Raw genomic sequence first — 24,162 nt, 5'->3', positions numbered from 1 at the left:
CAAAACAAATTGTGCGCGCAGCAGCATTGGTGAGGGAGAGGCAGAGACAGAGAGAGCGAGAGAGTTATGATAAACGCGCATGCGTCGCCAGGCTCTGCTTTTTATCCATAGATTTATCACATTTAATTTTTTATTATCTATAGCAGGGGTGTCAAAAGTGTGCCCCGGAGGCCATTTGCAGCCCACAGCTAATGTTTTAAAGGCCCACGGCACATTCTAAAAATACTATTAAAATAAACAAAAACATAACAAGAGTGGAATAAAAAAGCTTAAAGGTTAAATGTAATTTAGAAAAAGTTGCAATGTTGACTTATAAAACAAAGCTGTTTTTTTTTTCTTTCAAACTGTCATTGCTCAAAACATAATATTGAATCAAAATCAATGTTATTGTTAATTATTGACCTTTCCAAGGTTCCCATTACTTCACATCAAATATTCCACTAAGAAAAATATTTTTGGTCGAAGATAAATAAATAACCCAAAAATTTATATTTTGTTGTTTTCTTACTGTACCGAAAATGAACCGAACCGTGACCTCTAAACCGAGGTACGTACCGAACCGAAATTTTTGTGTACCGTTGCACCCCTAGGAAATATGTTTCTGTGCAGATGATAAGATTGCCACCTTATTTCCAGCCTTTCAGAGGCCAGATAAAATGAAGTGGCGGCTCACATCCGGCCCCCGAGCTTTGAGTTTGACACCTGTGCTTCGACCCATGCTCATTTGTTATTGTTTATCAGCGTATCTTCCAGCATGTTTTGCATAGTTTCCATTGATGCTACTTCGCCAGGAAAAGTTGCACACCACGGTGTAACTCCCAGGAAAATACCAACCTGGATCCATACCAAAACATACCTCTTCCAAAGGTATTATGGAAATCATTTCCCATGGATCCCTGTGTGTAAAACCGTACAGCGCCGAAAATATTGTCAGCGGTAAAAAGCTTTGAATGAAATTTCCGTAGCAGACTCCGGGCTCCCACGAGGTGCACGGAGACGTTCTCGCTCATTTGAATATCGCTGTGCCTTAAGAGCTCGCTCGGTGTAAATCATCCAATCGCAAAATGTGAAGAATGAATTAATCAGCCACTCGCACATTGTGACATTGCTCTGTCCTCACTCTCATTTTCTTATCTTTTCCCCACACATTTCTTGTACTTGAGGGCCCTTTCCCATGCTCAAATCATCCCAATTCACTATTGTTGCTGATAAATCAGTATCACGCCGGAGTGGTTGATATCAAGTCGTGGTTAGAATAGGCCTGTGTTGTGCCGGAGCCCCCAGGCTTTCACATAGGGCTTTATCGCCGCTACAGTAGTACATAATAGTCCTACTATCTCTCATCCTGGGGCCGTCGGAGGTAGTGACCATCACACCGGGAGTGAGAGTGAGAGGATAGCCTCTGACTGACCGGGTCAGGAGGTTACCATGGACTGTGTCCGCAGTCATGGCTCACCATGTTTGCAGGACTCGCTATCAAGTACAGTCGTGGTCAAAAGTGTACATACACTTATAAAAGAACATGATGTCATGGCTGTCTTGAGTTTACAATCATTTCTACAACTCTTATTATTTTGTGATAGAGTGATTGGAGCACATACTTGGACTGGACTCTCACTATTATGTTAGATCCACTATGGACTGGACTCTAACTATTATGTTAGATCCACTATGGACTGGACTCTCACTATTATGTTGGATCCACTATGGACTGGACTCTAACTATTATGTTAGATCCACTATGGACTGGACTCTCACTATTATGTTGGATCCATTATGGACTGGACTCTCACTATTATGCTAGATCCACTATGGACTGGACTCTCACACTATTATGTTAGATCCACTATGGACTGGACTCTCACACTATTATGTTAGATCCACTATGGACTGGACTCTCACTATTATGCTAGATCCACTATGGACTGGACTCTCACACTATTATGTTAGATCCACTATGGACTGGACTCTCACACTATTATGTGAGATCCACTATGGACTGGACTCTCACACTATTATGTTAAATCCAATATGGACTGGACTCTCACTATAATGTTAGATCCACTATGGACTGGACTCTCACAATACTATGCTAGATCCACTATGGACTGGACTCTCACACTATTATGTTAAATCCAATATGGACTGGACTCTCACTATAATATTAGATCCACTATGGACTGGACTCTCACACTATTATGTTAGATCCACTATGGACTGGACTCTCACTATTATGTTAGATCCACTATGGACTGGACTCTCACTATTATGCTAGATCCACTATGGACTGGACTCTCACACTATTATGTGAGATCCACTATGGACTGGACTCTCACTATAATGTTAGATCCACTCTGGACTGGACTCTCACACTATTATGTTAGATCCACTATGGACTGGACTCTCACTATTATGTTAGATCCACTATGGACTGGACTCTCACTATTATGCTAGATCCACTATGGACTGGACTCTCACACTATTATGTTAAATCCAATATGGACTGGACTCTCACTATTATGTTAAATCCACTATGGACTGGACTCTCACTATTATGCTAGATCCACTATGGACTGGACTCTCACACTATTATGTTAAATCCAATATGGACTGGACTCTCACTATAATGTTAGATCCACTATGGACTGGACTCTCACACTATTATGTTAGATCCACTATGGACTGGACTCTCACACTATTATGTTAGATCCACTATGGACTGGACTCTCACTATTATGTTAGATTCACTATGGACTGGGCTCTCACACTATTATGTGAGATCCACTATGGACTGGACTCTCACACTATTATGTTAAATCCAATATGGACTGGACTCTCACTATAATGTTAGATCCACTATGGACTGGACTCTCACACTATTATGTTAGATCCACTATGGACTGGACTCTCACACTATTATGTTAGATCCACTATGGACTGGACTCTCACTATTATGTTAGATCCACTACGGACTGGACTCTCACACTATTATGTTAGATCCACTATGGACTGGACTCTCACTATTATGCTAGATCCACTATGGACTGGACTCTCACACTATTATGTTAGATCCACTATGGACTGGACTTTCACACTATTATGTTAAATCCAATATGGACTGGACTCTCACTATTATGTTAGATCCACTATGGACTGGACTCTCACTATTACGCTAGATCCACTATGGACTGGACTCTCACTATTATGCTAGATCCACTATGGACTGGACTCTCACACTATTATGTTAGATCCACTATGGACTGGACTCTCACACTATTATGTTAGATCCACTATGGACTGGACTCTCACACTATTATGTTAGATCCACTATGGACTGGACTCTCACACTATTATGTTAGATCCACTATGGACTGGACTCTCACACTATTATGTTAGATCCACTATGGACTGGACTCTCACACTATTATGTTAGATCCACTATGGACTGGACTCTCACACTATTATGTTAGATCCACTATGGACTGGACTCTCACACTATTTTGTTAGATCCACTATGGACTGGACTCTCACACTATTATGTTAGATCCACTATGGACTGGACTCTCACTATTATGTTAGATCCACTATGGACTGGACTCTCACAATATTATGTTAGATCCACTATGGACGCCACACCGTTTTATAAGCCGCACAGATCATAGCGTAGGAAAAAGGTATTGGCTTAAAGTCCAGAATTGATGGTAGGTGATCTATTTCATGTTGCATTCAGCCTCAATCATTTCAGGGTGTCATTACACAGATTAGTGTGTTTCCCGCCGTTAATGCCTTGCCATCGCATCGCCGCTTTGGAATCGTTCTTGTCTCATTTAAAGTGATTCCATAAAAGTGATTACGCCGCCAAAAGAGTCAATTACATTTCATCTCTTATTAGTTCAGGATGCAAAAATGAAATTAGATGGGAACGTTATTGTGGGAGATATATTAAGCTTTTCATTCATCACTGAAATAGCGGGAGTCATCTCTTCATCGAGTGCGTGCGCGGTGTTAAAATCACAATATCGCCCGTCTCTCATCATTCATGTTTACGAGCGGAGCAGGTTAGGACATCACTGCCAGCTCAACTCAATTGGCTTTTTATTTGTGCCACATTCTGCAGTGATTGGAGGTGTCTGGTGATGATAGTACTGCTGCACCTAATTCCATCTAAATGTCAACGCTTATCTCTGCCGCCTTGTTGTTGACAGTATGCCTACGAGGGGAACGACATCAGTGACCTGCCTGTGGATTTGTCCGTGGTCTGGAATGGGAACTTTAACATCGACAACCCCTACAACATAAAAGGTAAGTTGAGGGTTCAAATTCATCGTTATTACTGTATTGTCAGGACTGCACCTACTAAATTTTAAAAAGAAAAATTTTTTTTTCCCCATATATTACCTCTCACCGGACTATAAGCCGCAGATATATACGTTATGAAAGTAGTTATTCACACAGAAATATTTTGTAAATGTTTATTTACATACCTTATATGTTTTCAAACCTGTGTCTGTAACGCGGCAGTAAAACGGCCGGATCAGACAAAACACAAGTCATCGTCATGGACCTACTACCCAGCAGGCACAAGACATTGATACAACTTTGATTATATATATATATATATATATATATATATATATATATATATATATATATATATATATATATATATATATATATATATATATATATATATATATATATATATATATATATATATATATTAGGGCTGCAACAACTAATCGATTAAAATTGATTATACAAATCGATTATAAAAATAGTTGCCGATTAATTTAGTCATCGATTCGTTGGATCTATGCTATGCGCATGCACAGAGGCTTTAAAAAACAAAAAAAATTGTTTTATTTTTTTTATTTATTTTTTCAAATAAACCTTTATTTATAAACTGCAACATGTACAAACAGCTGAGAAACAATAATCAAAATAAGTATGGTGCCAGTATGCTGTTTTTTTCCAATAAAATACTGGAAAGGATAGAAATGTAGTTTGTCTCTTTTATCCGATTATTAATCGATTAATCGAAGTAATAATCGACAGATTAATCGATTATCAAATTAATCGTTAGTTGCAGCCCTAATATATATATATATATATATATATATATATATATATATATATATATATATATATATATATATATATATATATATATATATATATATATATATACACTACCGTTCAAAAGTTTGGGGTCACATTGAAATGTCCTTATTTTTGAAGGAAAAGCACTGTACTTTTCAATGAAGATAACTTTAAACTAGTCTTAACTTTAAAGAAATACACTCTATACATTGCTAATGTGGTAAATGACTATTCTAGCTGCAAATGTCTGGTTTTTGGTGCAATATCTACATAGGTGTATAGAGCCCCTTTTCCAGCAACTATCACTCCAGTGTTCTAATGGTACAATGTGTTTGCTCATTGGCTCAGAAGGCTAATTGATGATTAGAAAACCCTTGTGCGATCATGTTCGCACATCTGAAAACAGTTTAGCTCGTTACAGAAGCTACAAAACTGACCTTCCTTTGAGCAGATTGAGTTTCTGGGGCATCACATTTGTGGGGTCAATTAAACGCTCAAAATGGCCAGGAAAAGAGAACTTTCATCTGAAACTCGACAGTCTATTCTTGTTCTTAGAAATGAAGGCTATTCCACAAAATTGTTTGGGTGACCCCAAACTTTTGAACGGTAGTGTATGTATATATATATATATATATATATATATATATGTATATTAGGGCTGCAACAACTAATCGATTAAATTGATTATAAAAATAGTTGGCGATTAATTTAGTCATCGATTCGTTGGACCTATGCTATGCGCATGCGCAGAGGCAATTTAATTGTATTATTTTTTTAATTTTATTTTTTTAATTTTTAATTTATTTTTTTATTTTTTTATAAACCTTTATTTATAAACTGCAACATGTACAAACAGCTGAGAAACAATAATCAAAATAAGTATGGTGCCAGTATGCTGTATTTTTTTTGTCAATAAAATACTGGAAAGGATAGAAATGTAGTTTGTCTCTTTTATCCGATTATTAATCGAAGTAATAATCGACAGATTAATCGATTATCAAATTAATCGTTAGTTGCAGCCCTAATATATATATATATATATATATATATATATATATATATATATATATATATATATATATATATATATATATATATATATATATATGTATATATATATATATATATATATATATATATATATATGTATATATGTATATATATGTATGTAGGATAGGATGCTACCTGTGCAACAAATCCAGTGGTGAAATGTCCTTGCTCCTAAATATTCCGAAGTCAACTTTATTATAAGACAATTGAAGAGTTTGGGAACAACAGCAACTCAGCCACAAAGTGGTATGCCACGTAAACTGACAGAGAGGGGTCAGCGGATACTTTCTGCACAGTCAGTTGCTACAGAGCTCCAAACTTCATGTGTCCTTCCAATTAGCCCACGTACAGTACGCAGAGAATGGGTTTCCAGGGCCGAGCAGCTGCATCTAAGCCATGCATCACCAAGTCCAATGCAAAGCGTGGGATGCAGTGGTGTAAAGCCTGTCGCCACTGGACTCTAGAGCGGTGGAGACGCCTTCTCTGGACTGATGAATCACACTTTTCCATCTGGAAATCTGATGGACCAGTCTGGGTTTGGAGATCGCCAGGAGAACGCTACATTTCAGACTGCATTGTGGCTGACAGAAATTCAAATATTCTTAGTACAGTATACAGTATATTTTGTTTTTTGCCCTATTTGACTTAAGGCTCAACCCTCACTTACCACAGCGTCCCCTACTGGTTCAACCAGTCATTGCACTCAGCTGAAAGCCCATTAAAGACTGGATGTACATTTTTAAAGGTGAATTTTCTACGCCTTCCGTGCCAGCGAAAGCAAAGAGTGATAATGTTTAGGGTTGAAGTGGTGGAAGGAGACAATGAGATCATGTCTGCTGGATATAATCGCTGCTCTACAGAGCTGGCGCCATAATTATTACTGCCCGTATAGCGCGGGTCCGGTGAGGTAAAGTGGAATTATTGCCACCTTCAAAACGGCTTGCAGGTGACAACATGAAGATGTAACATGAGTAATGATGCTGGGTTTTATTGCTACGAAGCAGCGGTCATGTCACTGTAATGTGATTAGCTACCAAAGGTCAGTCACAACACAACGTTGTGTTTTTATCTGAGCTGTATATAAGTCTGTAATAAACTGTTATTAGGCTTCCAAGTAGAGGTGGGGAAATAATCGATTTTTTTAGACGCATCGCAATTCCGACATGGAGGATTATAGAATCGATTAGTAAACATCAATAATCAATGTATTTGTTGTAAGTAAACAGACAGTTGTGTCTGAGTGCAGTGAGTCACCTCACCCAGAGATACACCAGCTCCTTTACTATCAAGCCTACTCAGTAGCCTAAAAAAAAATAAAGAATAAAAAAATCACATGTACATAAGTATTTGGTCTTTGCTCAATACTTAGTTGATGCACCTTTGGCAGCAATTACAGCCTCAATGTTATGTAAGGGGGAGTAGACGGCACAGACAACAAGGGGGCGTAGTTTAGCTCTATGATTTATTATATATATATATATATATATATATATATATATATATATATATATATATATATATATATATATATATATATATATATATATATATATATATATATATATATATATATATCATACTTGCCAACCCTCCCGTTTTTAGCGGGAGACTCCCGGTATTCAGCGCCTCTCCCGATAACCTCCCAGCAGAAATGTTCTCCCGACAAACTCCCGGTATTCAGCCGGAGCTGGAGGCCACGCCCCCTCCAGCTCAATGCGGACCTGAGTGGGGACAGCCTGTTCTCACGTCCGCTTTCCCACAATATAAACAGCTTGCCTGCCCAATGACGTCATAACATCTACGGCTTTTAGAGGGTAGAGTGCACGTCCGTTAATGGTCCTAAAACCAAGTCTACCAACTAAAACCAACTCTGTTACATGTTAAGTTTGTTTATTATTGCAGTTAAGTCCTTAAATAAAATAGTGAACATAGTAGACAACTTGTCTTTTAGTAGTAAGTAAACAAACAAGTCCGTTAATGGTCCTAAAACCGAGTCCTCCAACTAAAACTAAGAGGAATTCTTCTACCAACTAAAACCAAGTCCGTTACACGTTAAGTTTGTTTATTATTGCAGTTTAGTCCTTAAATAAAATAGTGAACATACTAGACAACTTGTCTTTTAGTAGTAAGTAAACAAACAAAGACTCCTAATTAGTCTGCTGACGTATGCAGTAACATATTGTGTCATTTATACACTTGTTATTTTGTACACATTATGAAGGACAAACTGTAAATATTGATTATTAATCTACTTGTTAATTTCCTGTTAATATCTGCTTACTTTCTGTTTTAACATGTTCTATATACACTTCTGTTAAAATGTAATAATCACTTATTCTTCTGTTCTTTGATACTTTACATTAGTTTTGGATGACACCACACATTTGGGTATGGATCCGATACCAAGTAGTTTACAGGATCATACATTGGTCATATTCAAAGCCTGGCTGATAACGGGTGGATCCCTAATTTCAATCTTTGTGCAGTCGTCCTTCATTCTGTCTCCCCGTCTGTCCCTTTTCACCGTCTGCCTCCAACCTATTTCTCAACGGCGATAATCATCTGGTGTCGTATGAGAAAATACTGATATGTTAATGTAATTAGAAAGGAGTCATTTAGCGTAGAGTAATTGGTGCGGGGTTGCTTTAAAGCCGCTCCATGACCGATGGGATTTGGGGATGGAATAGCAGAGCGAGCGAGAGAGATTCCTGGGGCAATCGGGGGGGGGGAGAATATTGCATTTACTTGGTGACTCTGAACCCGTTTGTGAAATACTAATGAAAAATGAATAGCATTTTTTTCTGCCCCGCCAATGAAAAGGCTTCTGCTTGTGCTCCTCAGCTCACCTGTACAAGTGCTACGCCCTGAGGGACAGCTGCGGCATGTGTCTGAAGGCCAACCCCAGGTTCGAGTGCGGCTGGTGCGTACAAGAGAAGAAGTGCTCCCTGCGCCAGGAGTGCACGCCCGCCGAGAGCACTTGGATGCACGCCACCACGGGGAACAGCCGCTGTGCACACCCCAAGATCACCAAGGTAAAGCACGCATGTCTCCAGGGGAACAAGCATGGCACGCCCTGTCATAATAACATGCAGTCAGTGTTCACAGTATTAATATAGGAGGTACATGTCAGGTTCAAACACTGATGACATTTATTAAACAGACGAGAAGCAAGGAATCATGCAGAGACAGAGTTCAATTTTGCTCAATTGAGGAGAGATGTGTTTTGGGCTGTACACTTAGTTACAGATCCAAACTACGTTCTAAAAGTCCAGCCCACGTGCTTCCTCTATTTATTTGGGAGGTCCCTGTAGGGATGATGTTTGATAAGAAATTATCGAGTTCGAGCTTATTATCGAATCCCCTTATCGAACCGATTCCTTATCGATTCTCTTATCGAGTCCAGATAGGTTGTTGTATATGGAAAAAAAAACACACAATATTTGGTTATAACAAAAGCTCACTTTTATTATATAAGAAAAAAATAAAATCTAATAAATAAATAAATATTGACTGTTACCCCCCTAAAAAATAAAAAAAATAAAAAAAATATTGACTGTTGTTACCCAAAGTATATTAAGTGGGATTTTTCAGAAAAACAAATATATACAGTATCACAAAAACAACCTGTCTCTGTGATCACTATAGGTGTATAAATAATAATATAGTGTTAAATAAAATCAGTCCCTTGGGCACAAAACTGAAAATAATACAGCTCTCCAAAAAGTGCACTTCTGCTGCTATTGGTTTGTTATGATGCTTTGACATTTTTGCACTTGATTTCTTTATTGAAAGAAAATTCTATGAAGAGAAAAGTTGTTTGCAAATGTGGTTACAATGCTGAAAAATGAAAAGTTAAAGCTAAAAAAAGAAATACACTTTATTGAGTTTAAATCTTTCTATTAGGGGGAAAGATGTTATGAGCTAGGGCAGGGGTCGGCAACCCGCGGCTCCGGAGCCGCATGCGGCTCTTTGACCACTCTGATGCGGCTCAGCTGCATACTTGTCGACCCCCCCAATTTTACCAGGAGATTTATGGATTTCAGTGCCTCTCCTAGATAACTCCCAGGGCAAATATAATCCTATTTTCACTCTAATTACTAAATTAAGGGTGTGCCCTAATTGCACTGCAATAATTGTCCTCTATAGCATTTACTTACAAACAGCGTGCCAGCCCGGCCACATGTTGTATGTAGCTTTTACTTGCACACGTAGGAGACAGCAAAGCATACTTAGTCATCAGCCACACAGCTTACACTGACGGTAGCCGTACCGTATAAAACAACTTTAACACTGTTACGTTACAAATATGCGCCACACTGTGAACCCACACCAAAAAGAATGAAAAACACATTTCTGGAGGACATCCCACTGTAACACAACATAAACACAACACAACCAATACCCAGAATCCCATGCAGCCCTAACTCTTCCGGTCTACATTATACACCCCCGCTACCACAAACCCCCCCCCCCCTCCGTGCGTCGGTTGAGCGGAAGAGTTAAAAAACGGGAAAAAAGCAAGAATGCTTATCCATATCCCGCCCCTAATTTAAAATCACCTTATATGTTGGTTATATATGTTGGTTATATAGTTCTAGTTTCAACAGCAGATTTGATGGATACATGACAATTTCAGAACAAAAATAACATGCTGTAAAACACATTGTCAATAGCCTTGTCTGGTGTGTTATGTCCCTTCTTTTGCACCTGTGTCCCACAGTTGAGATAGTCCAAACAAAAACAAAAAACAAACCAAAAAAAATAAAAATAAAATAAAAATAAAATAAAAAAATTAAATAAAATAAAAATAAAAAAGATAGTCCAAACAACTAGTCATGTTTTTGATAGTTTCCCAACAACACATTTTTTTACCGCAAGGTTTGAACACTCTTAGGCTAGAAGACTCACATTGTCCCACAGTTTCACCCCCCGCTAACGTTTGAGCCTTGAATGTGGAATATACTATATTATGTTTGAATTTCAGGACACCCCTGAGTTCATGTGAACCATCTCTGAGTGGAAACAGACTCTGTATATTTGCAGGTAGAGCCCTTTGTGAGGCCATAAACATAGCTTGAAGGCTACAGTATTGGATTCTATCATGTCGTTTAAGAAAATTACTCATTATGAACCGATCATTGGTATGTGCTCTATATGGGGCATAATGTATTATTCTAATTGCCTTTTTCTGGAGCTTAAATAGATTTGAGTGGGTTTGTTTGTTTGCATCTTCCTTCATACACTTTTCAAATGTCCTTGTAGACAATATTTTCACTATATTAGGCCTCATTTCTTCCCTGACATGTTCCGACTGTCTTCTTCATCACCAAAGGCAGGACTCTAAAAGAAACCTCACACCTGAAGACACGCACACAATACTCCATTTCCTTGCCAAAATCATACTTTTAATGTGAAGGACTATAACACAAACAAAAAGAGGGATTAGACATGGGGGACCTCGTATCACAGGGGTGTCAAATCAGGCCCGGCGAACAGATTTAATCCGGCCCGCAAGATCAGTTTGTTAAATATAAAAATGAGCTGCATTTTTTTAATGAAATAAACTGCTGTTTGAGTGTAACCCACGTCACACGCGACAGTGTTTAAAGCTGACTTTAAGCACCCTCTGGATTGGCTGCTGACACTCCAATCAGCTGCTCTTGCTGTGGCTGACAGGCAGTATCGACACACGATACCTTCTTTTATTGTGAATTATCCACTCAACGGATAAAATAACAAAACGTTAAAATGCAAAGACTTAAGTCAACTTGACCATCATCTTTTTAGTTCGAGTTCCATGCAGCGTTTGCAGTTGTTTGAATGCACCATGCGCACCCTGAACTCCATTGTAAAAACGTGTGTTTCTACATGTGTTTGTTCTATTTTATTTGAGGCTTAAACCTACCATGTTCACGTTGGTTAAGTTTGTCGTCATTTTACCTTGATGGTGTCATTTTGACAATTGTTTTGACATATCATAATTGTAATATTTGAATGATGGTGAATAGTTAGTAGTTTAGTCTTTATTTGAAGGGACAATGTACAGAAACATTAAGCTCAAAGACAGATATGTTCTGTACCAGATTATAGCTAAATAGCTAATTTCCATCTGCAGTCCCTGGCTACCTAAATTAAAGGGATACAAAAATCATGCAATAAAATTATGACAATAAAATCATACACAAGTATTAAGAAAAAAGTCATAAAATGCCCTTTCATGGACACATACTTAATATACAATACAACCACACCTCATTTACATCATCACACAAAGACAATACATGCTTTTGTTCACATCTGTCATCATTTGTAAAAACAACCATGATTGAATGAATGTGTTGTGGCAATTGCGGATTTCGTCAATGCGGCGGTTTGAGGAAACACTCGATTGCTTTTTCAAACGTTTTGTAGTGAACTGCCAACTTGAGAATCCTCGACAGGAAGTGATTGAAGTTAAATGTCTTTGTAGAAACACTGATACAAAGTCGAAGTTGATTGTGTTCTCAGACCTGGGATTTTTCTGTCTATAGTCGGAAATCTGTCTTTTTTTATCTCTGTAAAAATATTTAAAACAATATTTTATGCTTTTCTTAGTTTTTTCCGACCTATGATGTGTGTTAAAATCTTGATCTGTCTCTTTGCCATACCTGCCAACAACTACGGTTTGCCCGTAATGAGTACAGTTTTTAACATCCGGTGGTAAAAACAAAGTTTTTTTATTAAAAATGGAAGCTGTGAGAGTCCAGTCCATAGTGGATCTAACATAATATTGTAAGAGTCCAGTCAATAGTGGATCCAACATAATATTGTGAGAGTCCAGTCCATAGTGGATCTAGCATAATATTGTAAGAGTCCAGTCAATAGTGGATCTAACATAATATTGTGAGAGTCCAGTCCATAGTGGATCTAACATAATATTGTGAGAGTCCAGTCCATAGTGGATCTAACATAATAGGGAGAGTCCAGTCCATAGTGGATCTAACATAATAGTGAGAGTCCAGTCCATAGTGGATCTAACATAATAGTGAGAGTCCAGTCCATAGTGGATCTAACATAATAGTGTGAGAGTCCAGTCCATAGTGCATCTAACATAATAGGGAGAGTCTAGTCCGTAGTGGATCTAACATAATAGTGAGAGTCCAGTCCATAGTGGATCTAACATAATAGTGAGAGTCCATTCCATAGTGGATCTAACATAATAGTGAGAGTCCAGTCCATAGTGGATCTAACACAATAGTGTGAGAGTCCAGTCCATAGTGGATCTAAAATAATAGGGAGAGTCCAGTCCGTAGTGGATCTAACATAATAGTGAGAGTCCAGTCCATAGTGGATCTAACATAATAGTGAGAGTCCATTCCATAGTGGATCTAACATAATATTGTGAGAGTCCAGTCCATAGTGGATCTAACATAATAGTGTGAGAGTCCAGTCCATAGTGGATCTAACATAATAGTGTGAGAGTCCAGTCCATAGTGGATCTAACATAATAGTGTGAGAGTCCAGTCCATAGTGGATCTAACATAATAGTGAGAGTCCAGTCCATAGTGGATCTAACATAATAGTGAGAGTCCATTCCATAGTGGATCTAACATAATAGTGAGAGAGTCCAGTCCATAGTGGATCTAACATAATAGTGTGAGAGTCCAGTCCATAGTGGATCTAACATAATAGTGTGAGAGTCCAGTCCATAGTGGATCTAACATAATAGTGTGAGAGTCCAGTCCATAGTGGATCTAACATAATAGTGTGAGAGTCCAGTCCATAGTGGATCTAACATAATAGTGTGAGAGTCCAGTCCATAGTGGATCTAACATAATATTGTGAGAGTCCAGTCCATAGTGGATCTAACATAATAGTGTGAGAGTCCAGTCCATAGTGGATCTAACATAATATTGTGAGAGTCCAGGCTGCTAAGTCAAACAAATACTCTCGCTGTGTTTGTTTCCCAGCAACTCCGGCTTCCAAATAACAAACATGTCAGCTTTTTGTGTGGGGCTGGTCACGGGGGCTATGTACTATGTACCTGGTGATAGAGACGTCAAAGAGCTCAAAGCCATCACTTCCTGCTTGACAGGAAACACCAAAGGTGATCCTTTGGACGCAGCAAAAAAAAAGTTGAACTCTCTGCATCGTTGTTTGGCCTCGGCGGGGTTTGGAGGGTAGCCATCTTGGACACATTACCATGACTGCGAGCACAACACAGATGGGCTGGCCAGGAGGAACACACTGATGTGATTAGAGGTGATGACTACACCGGGGTATGGCTGTCTGTGTGAGACACAAACAAAGTGTGTTGATTGTGTCGCACCGTGAGTGCTGAGAGTGTTTGTTGACAGGGTGGGTGGGCCGAGGCGTGGAAACACTACGGCGCACCCATCTGTTGCCATCCATAACCGTGGAGGTGGTCTATGTCCAACTGTGACCCCGGTCACTGGCCCCACAGCTCACCTCAGGGACTGGTATTGTAGAGCAGGGGTCCCCAAAAAACCTTTTTTGCACCAGGAACTGGTTTAATGTAGGCATTATTTTCACGGACCGGCAGATAAATGAGCAAATAAGTGCATGAAGAAACTCAGCATAACGTTGAATTAGTGGGAGCCCCCTGGTCTTTACCCTTTGCAAGTAGACTTCTGGTAACACTTTACTATGGGGAACATATTCTATGTAACACATAATTAATTTACAGTTATTTAGACACTAGGGGAACATATTCTAAGGAACAAAGACTTAATTTACAGTTATTTGGACACTAGGGGAACATATTCTAAGTAACAAAGACTTCATTTACAGTTATTTGGACACTAGGGGAACATATTCCGAGTAATAAAGACTTAATTTACAGTTATTTGGACACTAGGGGAACATATTCCGAGTAACAAAGACTTAATTTAGAGTTATTTGGACACTAGGGGAACATATTCCGAGTAACAAAGACTTAATTTACAGTTATTTGGACACTAGGGGAACATATTCCGAGTAACAAAGACTTAATTTACAGTTATTTGGACACTAGGGGAACATATTCTAAGTAACAAAGACTTAATTTAGAGTTATTTGGACACTAGGGGAACATATTCCGAGTAACAAAGACTTAATTTACAGTTATTTGGACACTAGGGGAACATATTCTAAGTAACAAAGACTTAATTTACAGTTATTTGGACACTAGGGGAACATATTCTAAGTAACAGACTTAATTTACAGTTATTTGGACACTAGGGGAACATATTCTAAGTAACAAAGACTTAATTTAGAGTTATTTGGACACTAGGGGAACATATTCCGAGTAACAAAGACTTAATTTACAGTTATTTGGACACTAGGGGAACATATTCTAAGTAACAAAGACTTCATTTAAAGTTATTTGGACACTAGGGGAACATATTCTAAGTAACAAAGACTTCATTTAAAGTTATTTGGACACTAGGGGAACATATTCTAAGTAACAAAGACTTAATTTACAGTTATTTGGACACTAGGGGAACATATTCTAAGTAACAAACACCTAATTTAGAGTTATTTGGTTAGGGTTAGGGTTAGTAATGGTGAATATGTCGTTAGGGTTAGGGTTATAGGACGGCGTGGTGCGGTTGGGAGAGTGGCCGTGCCAGAAATCTTAGGGTTCCTGGTTCGAACCCCAGCTTCTACCTACCTAGTCACGTCCGTTGTGTCCTTGAGCGTTCTCCTGGCAACCTCCAAACCCAGACTGGTCCATCAGATTGCCAGATGGAAAAGCGTGACTCATCAGTCCAGAGAAGGCGTCGCCACTGCCCTAGAGTCCAGTGGCGACGTGCTTTACACCACTGCATCCCACGCTTTGCATTGGACTCGGTGGTGCGTGGCTTAGATGCAGCTGCTCGGCCATGGAAACCCATTCCATGAAGCTCTCTGCGTACTGCACGTGGGCTAATTGGAAGGTCACATGAAAGTTTGGAGCTCTGTAGCAACTGACTGTGCAGAAAGTATTTGCACTACAGTGTTTCCCATAAACTGCCAAGATACCTGTGGCGGTGGGGGCGTGGCTATGGGCGTGGTCACCATGACATCATCGAGTAATTTGCATAATTTACTACAATGATATGATTTTCTCTAAAAAGGCTAAAAAAATGTATACTTACTAATTAATAATAACAGTTTTGTTTTAAACGTCCATCCATCCATCCATTTTACAATATAATTACAACACTTTATGTACATATTTATATACAGATTTGAACAATAAGTTATTCACTGAAATATATGTATTAATTGTCGTTCTTACAAAAAATATATCTTATAAAATATAAAAGCTAAAATGTCTCTTAAAGCTCTGCCCCTTTTAATTAGTGCAAAGTAAATAATTTAACTTTAGCCTACTACTACAACCATATTATTTACCAGCAACATAAAGTGAAACAGAGGCAGTAACAAATACACAGAAAACAGTAGTGGTCAAATACAAATAAGGCAACAAGAGAAGTATCCTACACTTCTCTTTTGTAAAGTAAATCTGAACAGCCTATATGGGCATCTACATCAACTATATGATTTGCCTGAGAAGCTGGACAGGACAAAAAAATAAAAAAAAATTATTTGTGGCGGACGTAATTATTTCATGGCGGGCCGCCACAAATAAATGAATGTGTGGGAAACACTGCACTATGCTGACCCTCTCTGTCAGTTTACGTGGCCTACCACTTGGTGGCTGAGTTGCTGTTGTTCCCAAACTCTTCACTTTTCTTATAATAAAGTTGACTTTGGAATATTTAGGAGCGAGGAAATTTCAGGACTGGACTTGTTGCACAGGTGGCATCCTATGACAGTTCCACGCTGGAAATCACTGAAAGCGGCCCGTTCTTTCACAAATGTTTATAGAAACGGTCTCCATGCCTAAGTGCTTGGTTTTATACACCGGGCCAAGTGATTAGGACACCTGATTCTCATCATTTGGACGGGTGGCCAAATACTTTTGGCAATATAGCGTATATTCCGCTCCTGCTCCCTTATTTGAGCGCTCCCTGACTATGTTTCCTGTGCGACTCCCTCTGAATACATAATGAAGCTATTGGATAATTGGGGCACTGGCACATTGATAAATCCTTTAGTCTCTCTCTCCCGCTTCAGTTATCTCTTTCAAACAAGCGCACAGAGGCAGGGCTCGTGTGTGTGTGTGTGTGTGTGTGTGTGTGTGTGGGTACAGTGATGGGGGTGTGTGTGTGTGTGCATATTGAGGCATAAATCCTGGCCCAGGGGCAAGATGTTGGTGGCAGTCAAAAAGCAGGTGTAGTAGAGAAGCAATAACAGCAGGAAGAGGAACTTTCCTTCGGCGCAGACAAAGAGGAGATTTACTGGTGAACCACCGGAGGATTCTTCATCACTGAGCCTCACCTCTCCTCGCCACCTTTGACATTTGGCAGTGTGACATTTAACGCCTAAAGAACATCGGCAGGCGACAAAGGAAGTCTCCCCGTTTCATCCCTTAGTTCTCCAGAAGAGCGAGGCAGCCGCCACACAAATTGAATATTACTCCACTTCTTACCATCCATCTGTTTAAATCCCTCTCTCCCCAGCATTGGATTCATCTTTTTTTATGTCTTCTTGCTTGATTTGGACTGCTTTGTTGGGTTTTTTTTTTCCTTCAGAATGCTAGCTGGTCTGTGTCCATTAGCCAGCGGATTAGCTGCTAATTTCATTTGGACCAGAGAATTTTGGACGGCATGTGAAAGACAACATTAAACACACACACACCATCATCAGTCTTGGGTTAGTTACTGAAAACCAGTAACTAGTTACAGTTACTGGTTACTTTATTTCAAAAGTAACTCAGTTACTTACACCAAAAAATGATGTGTTACTGTGAAAAGTAACTATTTAGTTACTTATACACTACCGTTCAAAAGTTTGGGGTCACCCAAACAATTTTGTGGAATAGCCTTCATTTCCAAGAACAAGAATAGACTGTCGAATTTCAGATGAAAGTTCTCTTTTTCTGGCCATTTTGAGCGTTTAATTGACCCCACAAATGTGATGCTCCAGAAACTCAATCTGCTCAAAGGAAGGTCAGTTTTGTAGCTTCTGTAACGAGCTAAACTGTTTTCAGATGTGTGAACATGATTGCACAAGGGTTTTCTAATCATCAATTAGCCTTCTGAGCCAATGAGCAAACACATTGTACCATTAGAACACTGGAGTGATAGTTGCTGGAAATGGGCCTCTATACACCTATGTAGATATTGCACCAAAAACCAGACATTTGCAGCTAGAATAGTCATTTACCACATTAGCAATGTATAGAGTGTATTTCTTTAAAGTTAAGATTAGTTTAAAGTTATCTTCATTGAAAAGTACAGTGCTTTTCCTTCAAAATAAGGACATTTCAATGTGACCCCAAACTTTTGAACGGTAGTGTATATATACATACCGTATTTCCTTGAATTAGCGCCGGGCGGTACTTAATTTAAAACCTCTTCTCACTCTGGCGCTTACCAAAGGCATGCGGTAATTGCAAGCATGCGCTAATTATTTTAAAACCCCTCTTCTCACTCCGGCGCTTACCAAAGGCATGCGTTAAATTTAGGCATGCGCTTATAAATTTGAGTGTGACGTAAGGATACCATCATGAAAAGCACATTTAATTAAAAAAAATGTATTATGGTCTTACCTTTACTTAGGGGACGGCGTGGCGAAGTTGGTAGAATGGCCGTGCCAGCAATCGGAGCAATCGGAGGGTTGCTGGTTACTGGGGTTCAATCCCCACCTTCTACCAACCTAGTCACGTCTGTTGTGTCCTTGGGCAAGACACTTCACCCTTGCTCCTGATGGGTGCTGGTTAGCGCCTTGCATGGCAGCTCCCGCCATCAGTGTGTGAATGTGTGTGTGAATGGGTGAATGTGGAAATAGTGTCAAAGCGCTTTGAGTATCTTGAAGGTAGAAAAGCGCTATACCAGTATAACCCATTTATTTATAAATGAAGTCCATGCGCCGCTCCTTCTTACCAAAAGCATTGATAACTTGTTTATAGAAGTCTTCCTTATCTTTCTTCAGTTTTAAAAGTCTCTTTGTCTCGATGGAGATCTTCCTTTAATTATTACCGCCTGCTTCGATTGAAAGTCCTGTTTAGAAAACTGTTTTATTTTAGATACTGTATGTAATCCTCCATGTTAAAAGTCCAGGCGAGAGGAAAAAATAAACGATCGCTGCTAACTGTTGCTGCTTGTTGTCACTTCTTCTGCAGCCGAGTAGTCGCAAAAATGCTCCCTGGGATCACTAGCGCCCTCTACCACCATGAGGCGGGAGTCAATTAATGACTCATATTCGACACACGCAGCTACCGGTATATTAATAAAACATAGCCGCTTACTGTTCTTTTTAGCACATTCAATAGCTTGGACCTTAAATCCTACTGAATAGCTCTTTATCTTCTTCCCTTTATGCGATTTTAAATGATTGAAATTAGCCTCCTCCATTTTGGAAAATGATGCCTTGAAAGGTGAAGAAAGGTTTGAGCCGGCGGTAAAACGAGGCATATGCTAATTATTTTGCGAAATGAGTTTGACCCGGCGGTAAAACAAAGCATGCGCTAATTATTTTGCGAAACGAGTTTGACCCGGCGGTAATACGAGGCATGCGGATAATATACACCCAATTCAAGGAAATACGGTATATATATATTTTTTTTTATATAAGGCATTGCATTATTAATGCCCTTTTAGCCTTCATTTCAGTACTGTTATTGCACTGGAGAATAATACAATCTGTTGATAAACTTGACATGCATTTGCATCACTGAACTCTGCTAAGCAATGTGCTCTACATACAACACACACAGACAAAGATATGTTTCAAAGGGCCAATTTGTTTCAGGCCAGAACAAATTGACAAAACTATTTTAAATAGCTGCAACATAACATACATAAGTAACAAACAGCATAATAACAACATAGCTGTAAACCAAGGAAGGCACACACTACATACACAAAGCCTAACCAGGCGTTTTTTTTCTCCCAAGGAATTGTGAAATAAAATCATGTCTGAAGCTCAGAACACTCTACACATTTCCCCAGTTTTAGTTTAGAGATAAGGAAATATTGGCCTGGCCCACTAGCATCCCTCTTTATGTTTGTGAACTTTATAGTCTATACATTTAGAGTGATGTGATAATCAAACACTCTAGAAGTCTAGAATGAAAGAGTATATAAGAGAATTGACAGAGTGTGTGTACCTGCAGTGCTGAATGATGAGCAGAGGCAGAGTTTGGAGTGTTTTCTTTAGCTCGCTTTCCATTTTTATGTACTCACTGTCCAGGTGCCATTTGACGCCCGGTACCGTGCCAATTAGCTGCCTGAAAGCGGGTGACTCCACTGTAGAAATAGCTTGCATGTCTTCTAGCACATACGCTGCAATGGCTCTATCAATGTTGTCCTGGCTAGCAGTGCCTCGTTAAAATTCTAGCCGCTGTTGCTTAGGAGGGGAAGTGTGTCTCTCTTTACTAGCTTCGTCGAAGCATGTTGCTTTTGCAGCTGTTTCAGCAGATTTGATTTGCTAGGATAGGATCTTTGATCCAAGACACAACCTACATTTAACTAAAATGTTCTTTTCTTTGTGGTCGACAAAAGAAAAGTAGTGAGAATATCTCCATGTTAAGAAACTCGGCTTCGCCGTGTCTTGTTAGTAAACAGAGACACGCCCCCTCCCACACACACACATACAGCGCGCGGTGCGCCTCTTCTCCGTCGCCTCTTCCGCAGCGCTCCAATAAAACACACTCAGATCTTCTCAGTTTCTAGCCGATACTACATTTAAAAAAAACGTAAAATAACGCAGTAACGCATCATGTAGTTACTGAGTTACTGAATATAAAAAATAACGCGTTAGATTACTATTTACCACCGAAAGTAACGGCGTTACAGTAACACGTTAGTCCAAACACTGACCATCATCATCAATGGCGGTCACTCGAACGAGTATGACGATCCTCCTGGTAGGGGGGTATCCCTTTATTAAGGATGCCTGTGCGTGACTTTGTTTAACATGGGGAGACTGGTGCACAGACAGTCAACCACATGATCCTTGACAGATCTGGGTAAGGGTCCAGTGGCATGGAGTCCAAGACGACCGGGGACCCTTTTCTGCTGCAGCCTTCATCCGCCTTCCCAGCCCTTGTGACGCTCCATAGGGTTAGCAGTCATCCTCCGCCTGTTCCACCGTTGAGGTCTCGGGTTGTTATTTCCCCATAACTGGGCCAACATGGATGTGGGGGTGCCTTCTTCCGCCATCGCAGCCGTTGCGGTGGTTCTTACATCTACCGTCTTCCGCCAGCTCCGCCGTTGAGGTCTTCACCGTATCCCTGGCTAGGGGTCAGTCAGGTACTAGGCCTTTGCCAAGGGCCACCTGGGGTAACAGTAGTAAAGGGGTTAACCTCCTAGTGCCCCAAGACCCAATAGAGGATTTAGTGTGGCTGAAACGGGGCTTAGGCTAAATAATTATTTGTTTAAGGGGTTAAACGACTTAGTTTAGACATGGCCTAAATTGCAGTCTTTTAGGAATGGTTGAAAGGACAGTGTTGTATGTGAGCGATAGGGATGGTTTTTCCCCCTAGTTGTAGATCGGCTTAGTGGTTGTTTTATTTCCCCAATATGTGAATCAGTGCATTCATCATTACACTGGATAGCATACACCAGATTGTTTGTTCATGTATTCTCGGTTTACCTGACGCATGGAACGTGGCCAATTGGTAGGTAGGTAGATAGGTAAGTAGGTAGGTAGGTAGTTAGGTAGGTAGGTAGGTAGGTAGGTAGGTAGGTAGGTAGGTCTTTATTGTCATTGCACAAGTACAACGAAACTTTGTTTTCAGCACAAACTCGTTCAAGATGAGACAAACAAACAGTGTACAGGGTTACAGAACAAGAACGCTGATGGATCCCCACAAGGCGCCCTGTAAAAGATGGGAAAAAGGTCAACTCTGGGGAAGGATGAGTAAAAAAATACAATCTAGACTGGGCTCCTAAATCTGGAGTGGGAAAAAACCTCCATAGCAAAGCATATATACATATTACAACATACATCTCGAGATATCTCGCAACAGAGGGGAGGGAGTGGGAGGCCATGGTGGCAGGCTGCAGCTCTTCAGGCGCTGCCCGTCCGTCCATCACTCCTATGGGATTAGCGTCAAGGGTGTTGGATTGGGGGTGGGGTATGTGTATGTGGTGTATATTTTTTGTGGATGCATGTGTGTGTGTGTAAGCCTGCAGTGTGTCTCTGTTCCGCGGCCTTGATGTTGTGCAGCCGATAATTGGTGTGTGCACTATCCACTTTAAGTATCTTAAAACGTGTCTTGTGTGGCAATTCCAGCGTTGACCACAGCACCAGTTGCTATGTAGTGTGGTGCTTTCCATCATTTTCAGCAGACTGCATTGCAAAATGATGACCCCCGCCCCCTCCCTCTTCCTCTCATGCGAGATCCACCCAGAGAATGGGGCCTTATGAATCCCTTCCCTACTGTACCTTTGGGAGCTACAATCGGCTCCAAACACAGCAAATGATGATTAAGGGTTCTCGTGATTGGTTTCGGACAATTTGGGTTTTTTTCAATCAACTTTGTGACAATAGTTGAATGAGCATTTCAGTGTTTCCCACACATTCATGTATTTGTGGCGGCCCGCCACGAAAGAATTACGTCCGCCACAAATAGATTTTTTATTTTTTTTTATTTTTTAAATTTAAAAAAAAGAAAAAATAATTTTTATTTTTATTTTTTTTCTTGTCCAGCTTCTCAGGCAAATCATAGAGTTAATGTAGATGCCCATATAGGCTGTTCAGATTTACTTTACAAAAGAGAAGTGTAGGATACTTCTCTTGTTGCCTTATTTGTATTTGACCACTACTGTTTTCTGTTTATTTGTTACTGACTGTGGCAGGACACCTCTGCCTCTGTTTCACTTTATGTTGCTGGTAAATAATATGGTTGTAGTAGTAGGCTAAAGTTAAATTATTTAGTATGCACTAATTAAAAGGGGCAGAGCTTTAAGAGACATTTTAGCGTTTATATTTTACAAGATATATTTTTTGTAAGAACCACAATTAATAAATATATTTTAGTGAATAACTTATTGTTCAAATCTGTATATAAATATGTACATAAAGTGTTGTAATTATATTGTAAAATGGATGGATGGACGTTTAAAACAAAACTGTTATTATTAATTAGTAAGTATACATTTTTTGAGCCTTTTTAGAGAAAATCATATCATTGTTGTAAATTATGCAAATTACTCGATTATGTCATGGTGACCACGCCCATAGCCACGCCCCCACCGCCGCAGGTATCTTGGCAGTTTATGGGAAACACTGCATTTGATTCTGAAAGGTGTCAAGAAAAGTAAAAAAAAAGGTTAAGTTTGGGAATATATATATGAAATTAGCCACAACACCCACGTCTGGTCCCCAAGTGTAGTGCAGCAGTGTCCTAGTGCTGGCCTTGGATGCTGCCTGGTCATCCATCATCTCCAGCCTGCTCTGCCCCAAGAGGATGGAAAGGCATTATTGTTGCCCTTAGAAACCAATTAAAAGAACCCAGGCCCTGCCAATGTGTGTGTGTGTGTGTGTGTGTGTGTGTGTGTGTGTGTGTGTGTGTGTGTGTGTGTGTGTGTGTGTGTGTGTGTGTGTGTGTGTGTTTGGAGGGGGGGGGGGGGGTTGTCTTTCTACATGTTGCCGACTTGTGATTCTCTACATATGTGTGATGTTTGTTAGAGTAAAGATTAGTTCCTTTACTGTTGAGCCCAAAATAATTTGGGGCGGGGGGTTAGGTTTTGTTGATATCAGCACTTCAATCATCAACAATTGTATCATCTGAGAAATGGACATAGTAACAGTGTAGGTCTGTTACTACTAAGCATAAGAACAAGTATATACATTTGATTATTTACAATCCGGGGAGGTGGGATGTGGTGGGGGGAGGGTGTTAGTCTAGGGTTGTAGTTGACTGGAGGTGTTCTTTTAGTGCGGTTTTGAAGGAGGATAGAGATGCCCTTTCTT

General features: G+C 39.7%; 1 protein-coding gene across 1 annotated transcript in view; it reads left to right on the top strand.

The window, feature by feature from the left end:
• Positions 1 to 24,162, top strand: part of LOC133661029 (plexin-A1-like) — a 234,172-nt gene that overhangs the window by 123,952 nt on the left and 86,058 nt on the right. Inside the window, exons 6-7 of the mRNA XM_062064396.1 lie at positions 4,206 to 4,302; positions 8,992 to 9,182. Of these exons, the coding sequence (XP_061920380.1) occupies positions 4,206 to 4,302; positions 8,992 to 9,182 (288 nt within the window). The remainder of the gene's footprint in view (positions 1 to 4,205; positions 4,303 to 8,991; positions 9,183 to 24,162) is intronic.

Source organism: Entelurus aequoreus, linkage group LG01 (assembly GCF_033978785.1).
Source record: "Entelurus aequoreus isolate RoL-2023_Sb linkage group LG01, RoL_Eaeq_v1.1, whole genome shotgun sequence".
In the NCBI taxonomy this organism is placed as follows: domain Eukaryota; kingdom Metazoa; phylum Chordata; class Actinopteri; order Syngnathiformes; family Syngnathidae; genus Entelurus; species Entelurus aequoreus.
This window is presented reverse-complemented; position numbering and strand designations above follow the sequence as displayed.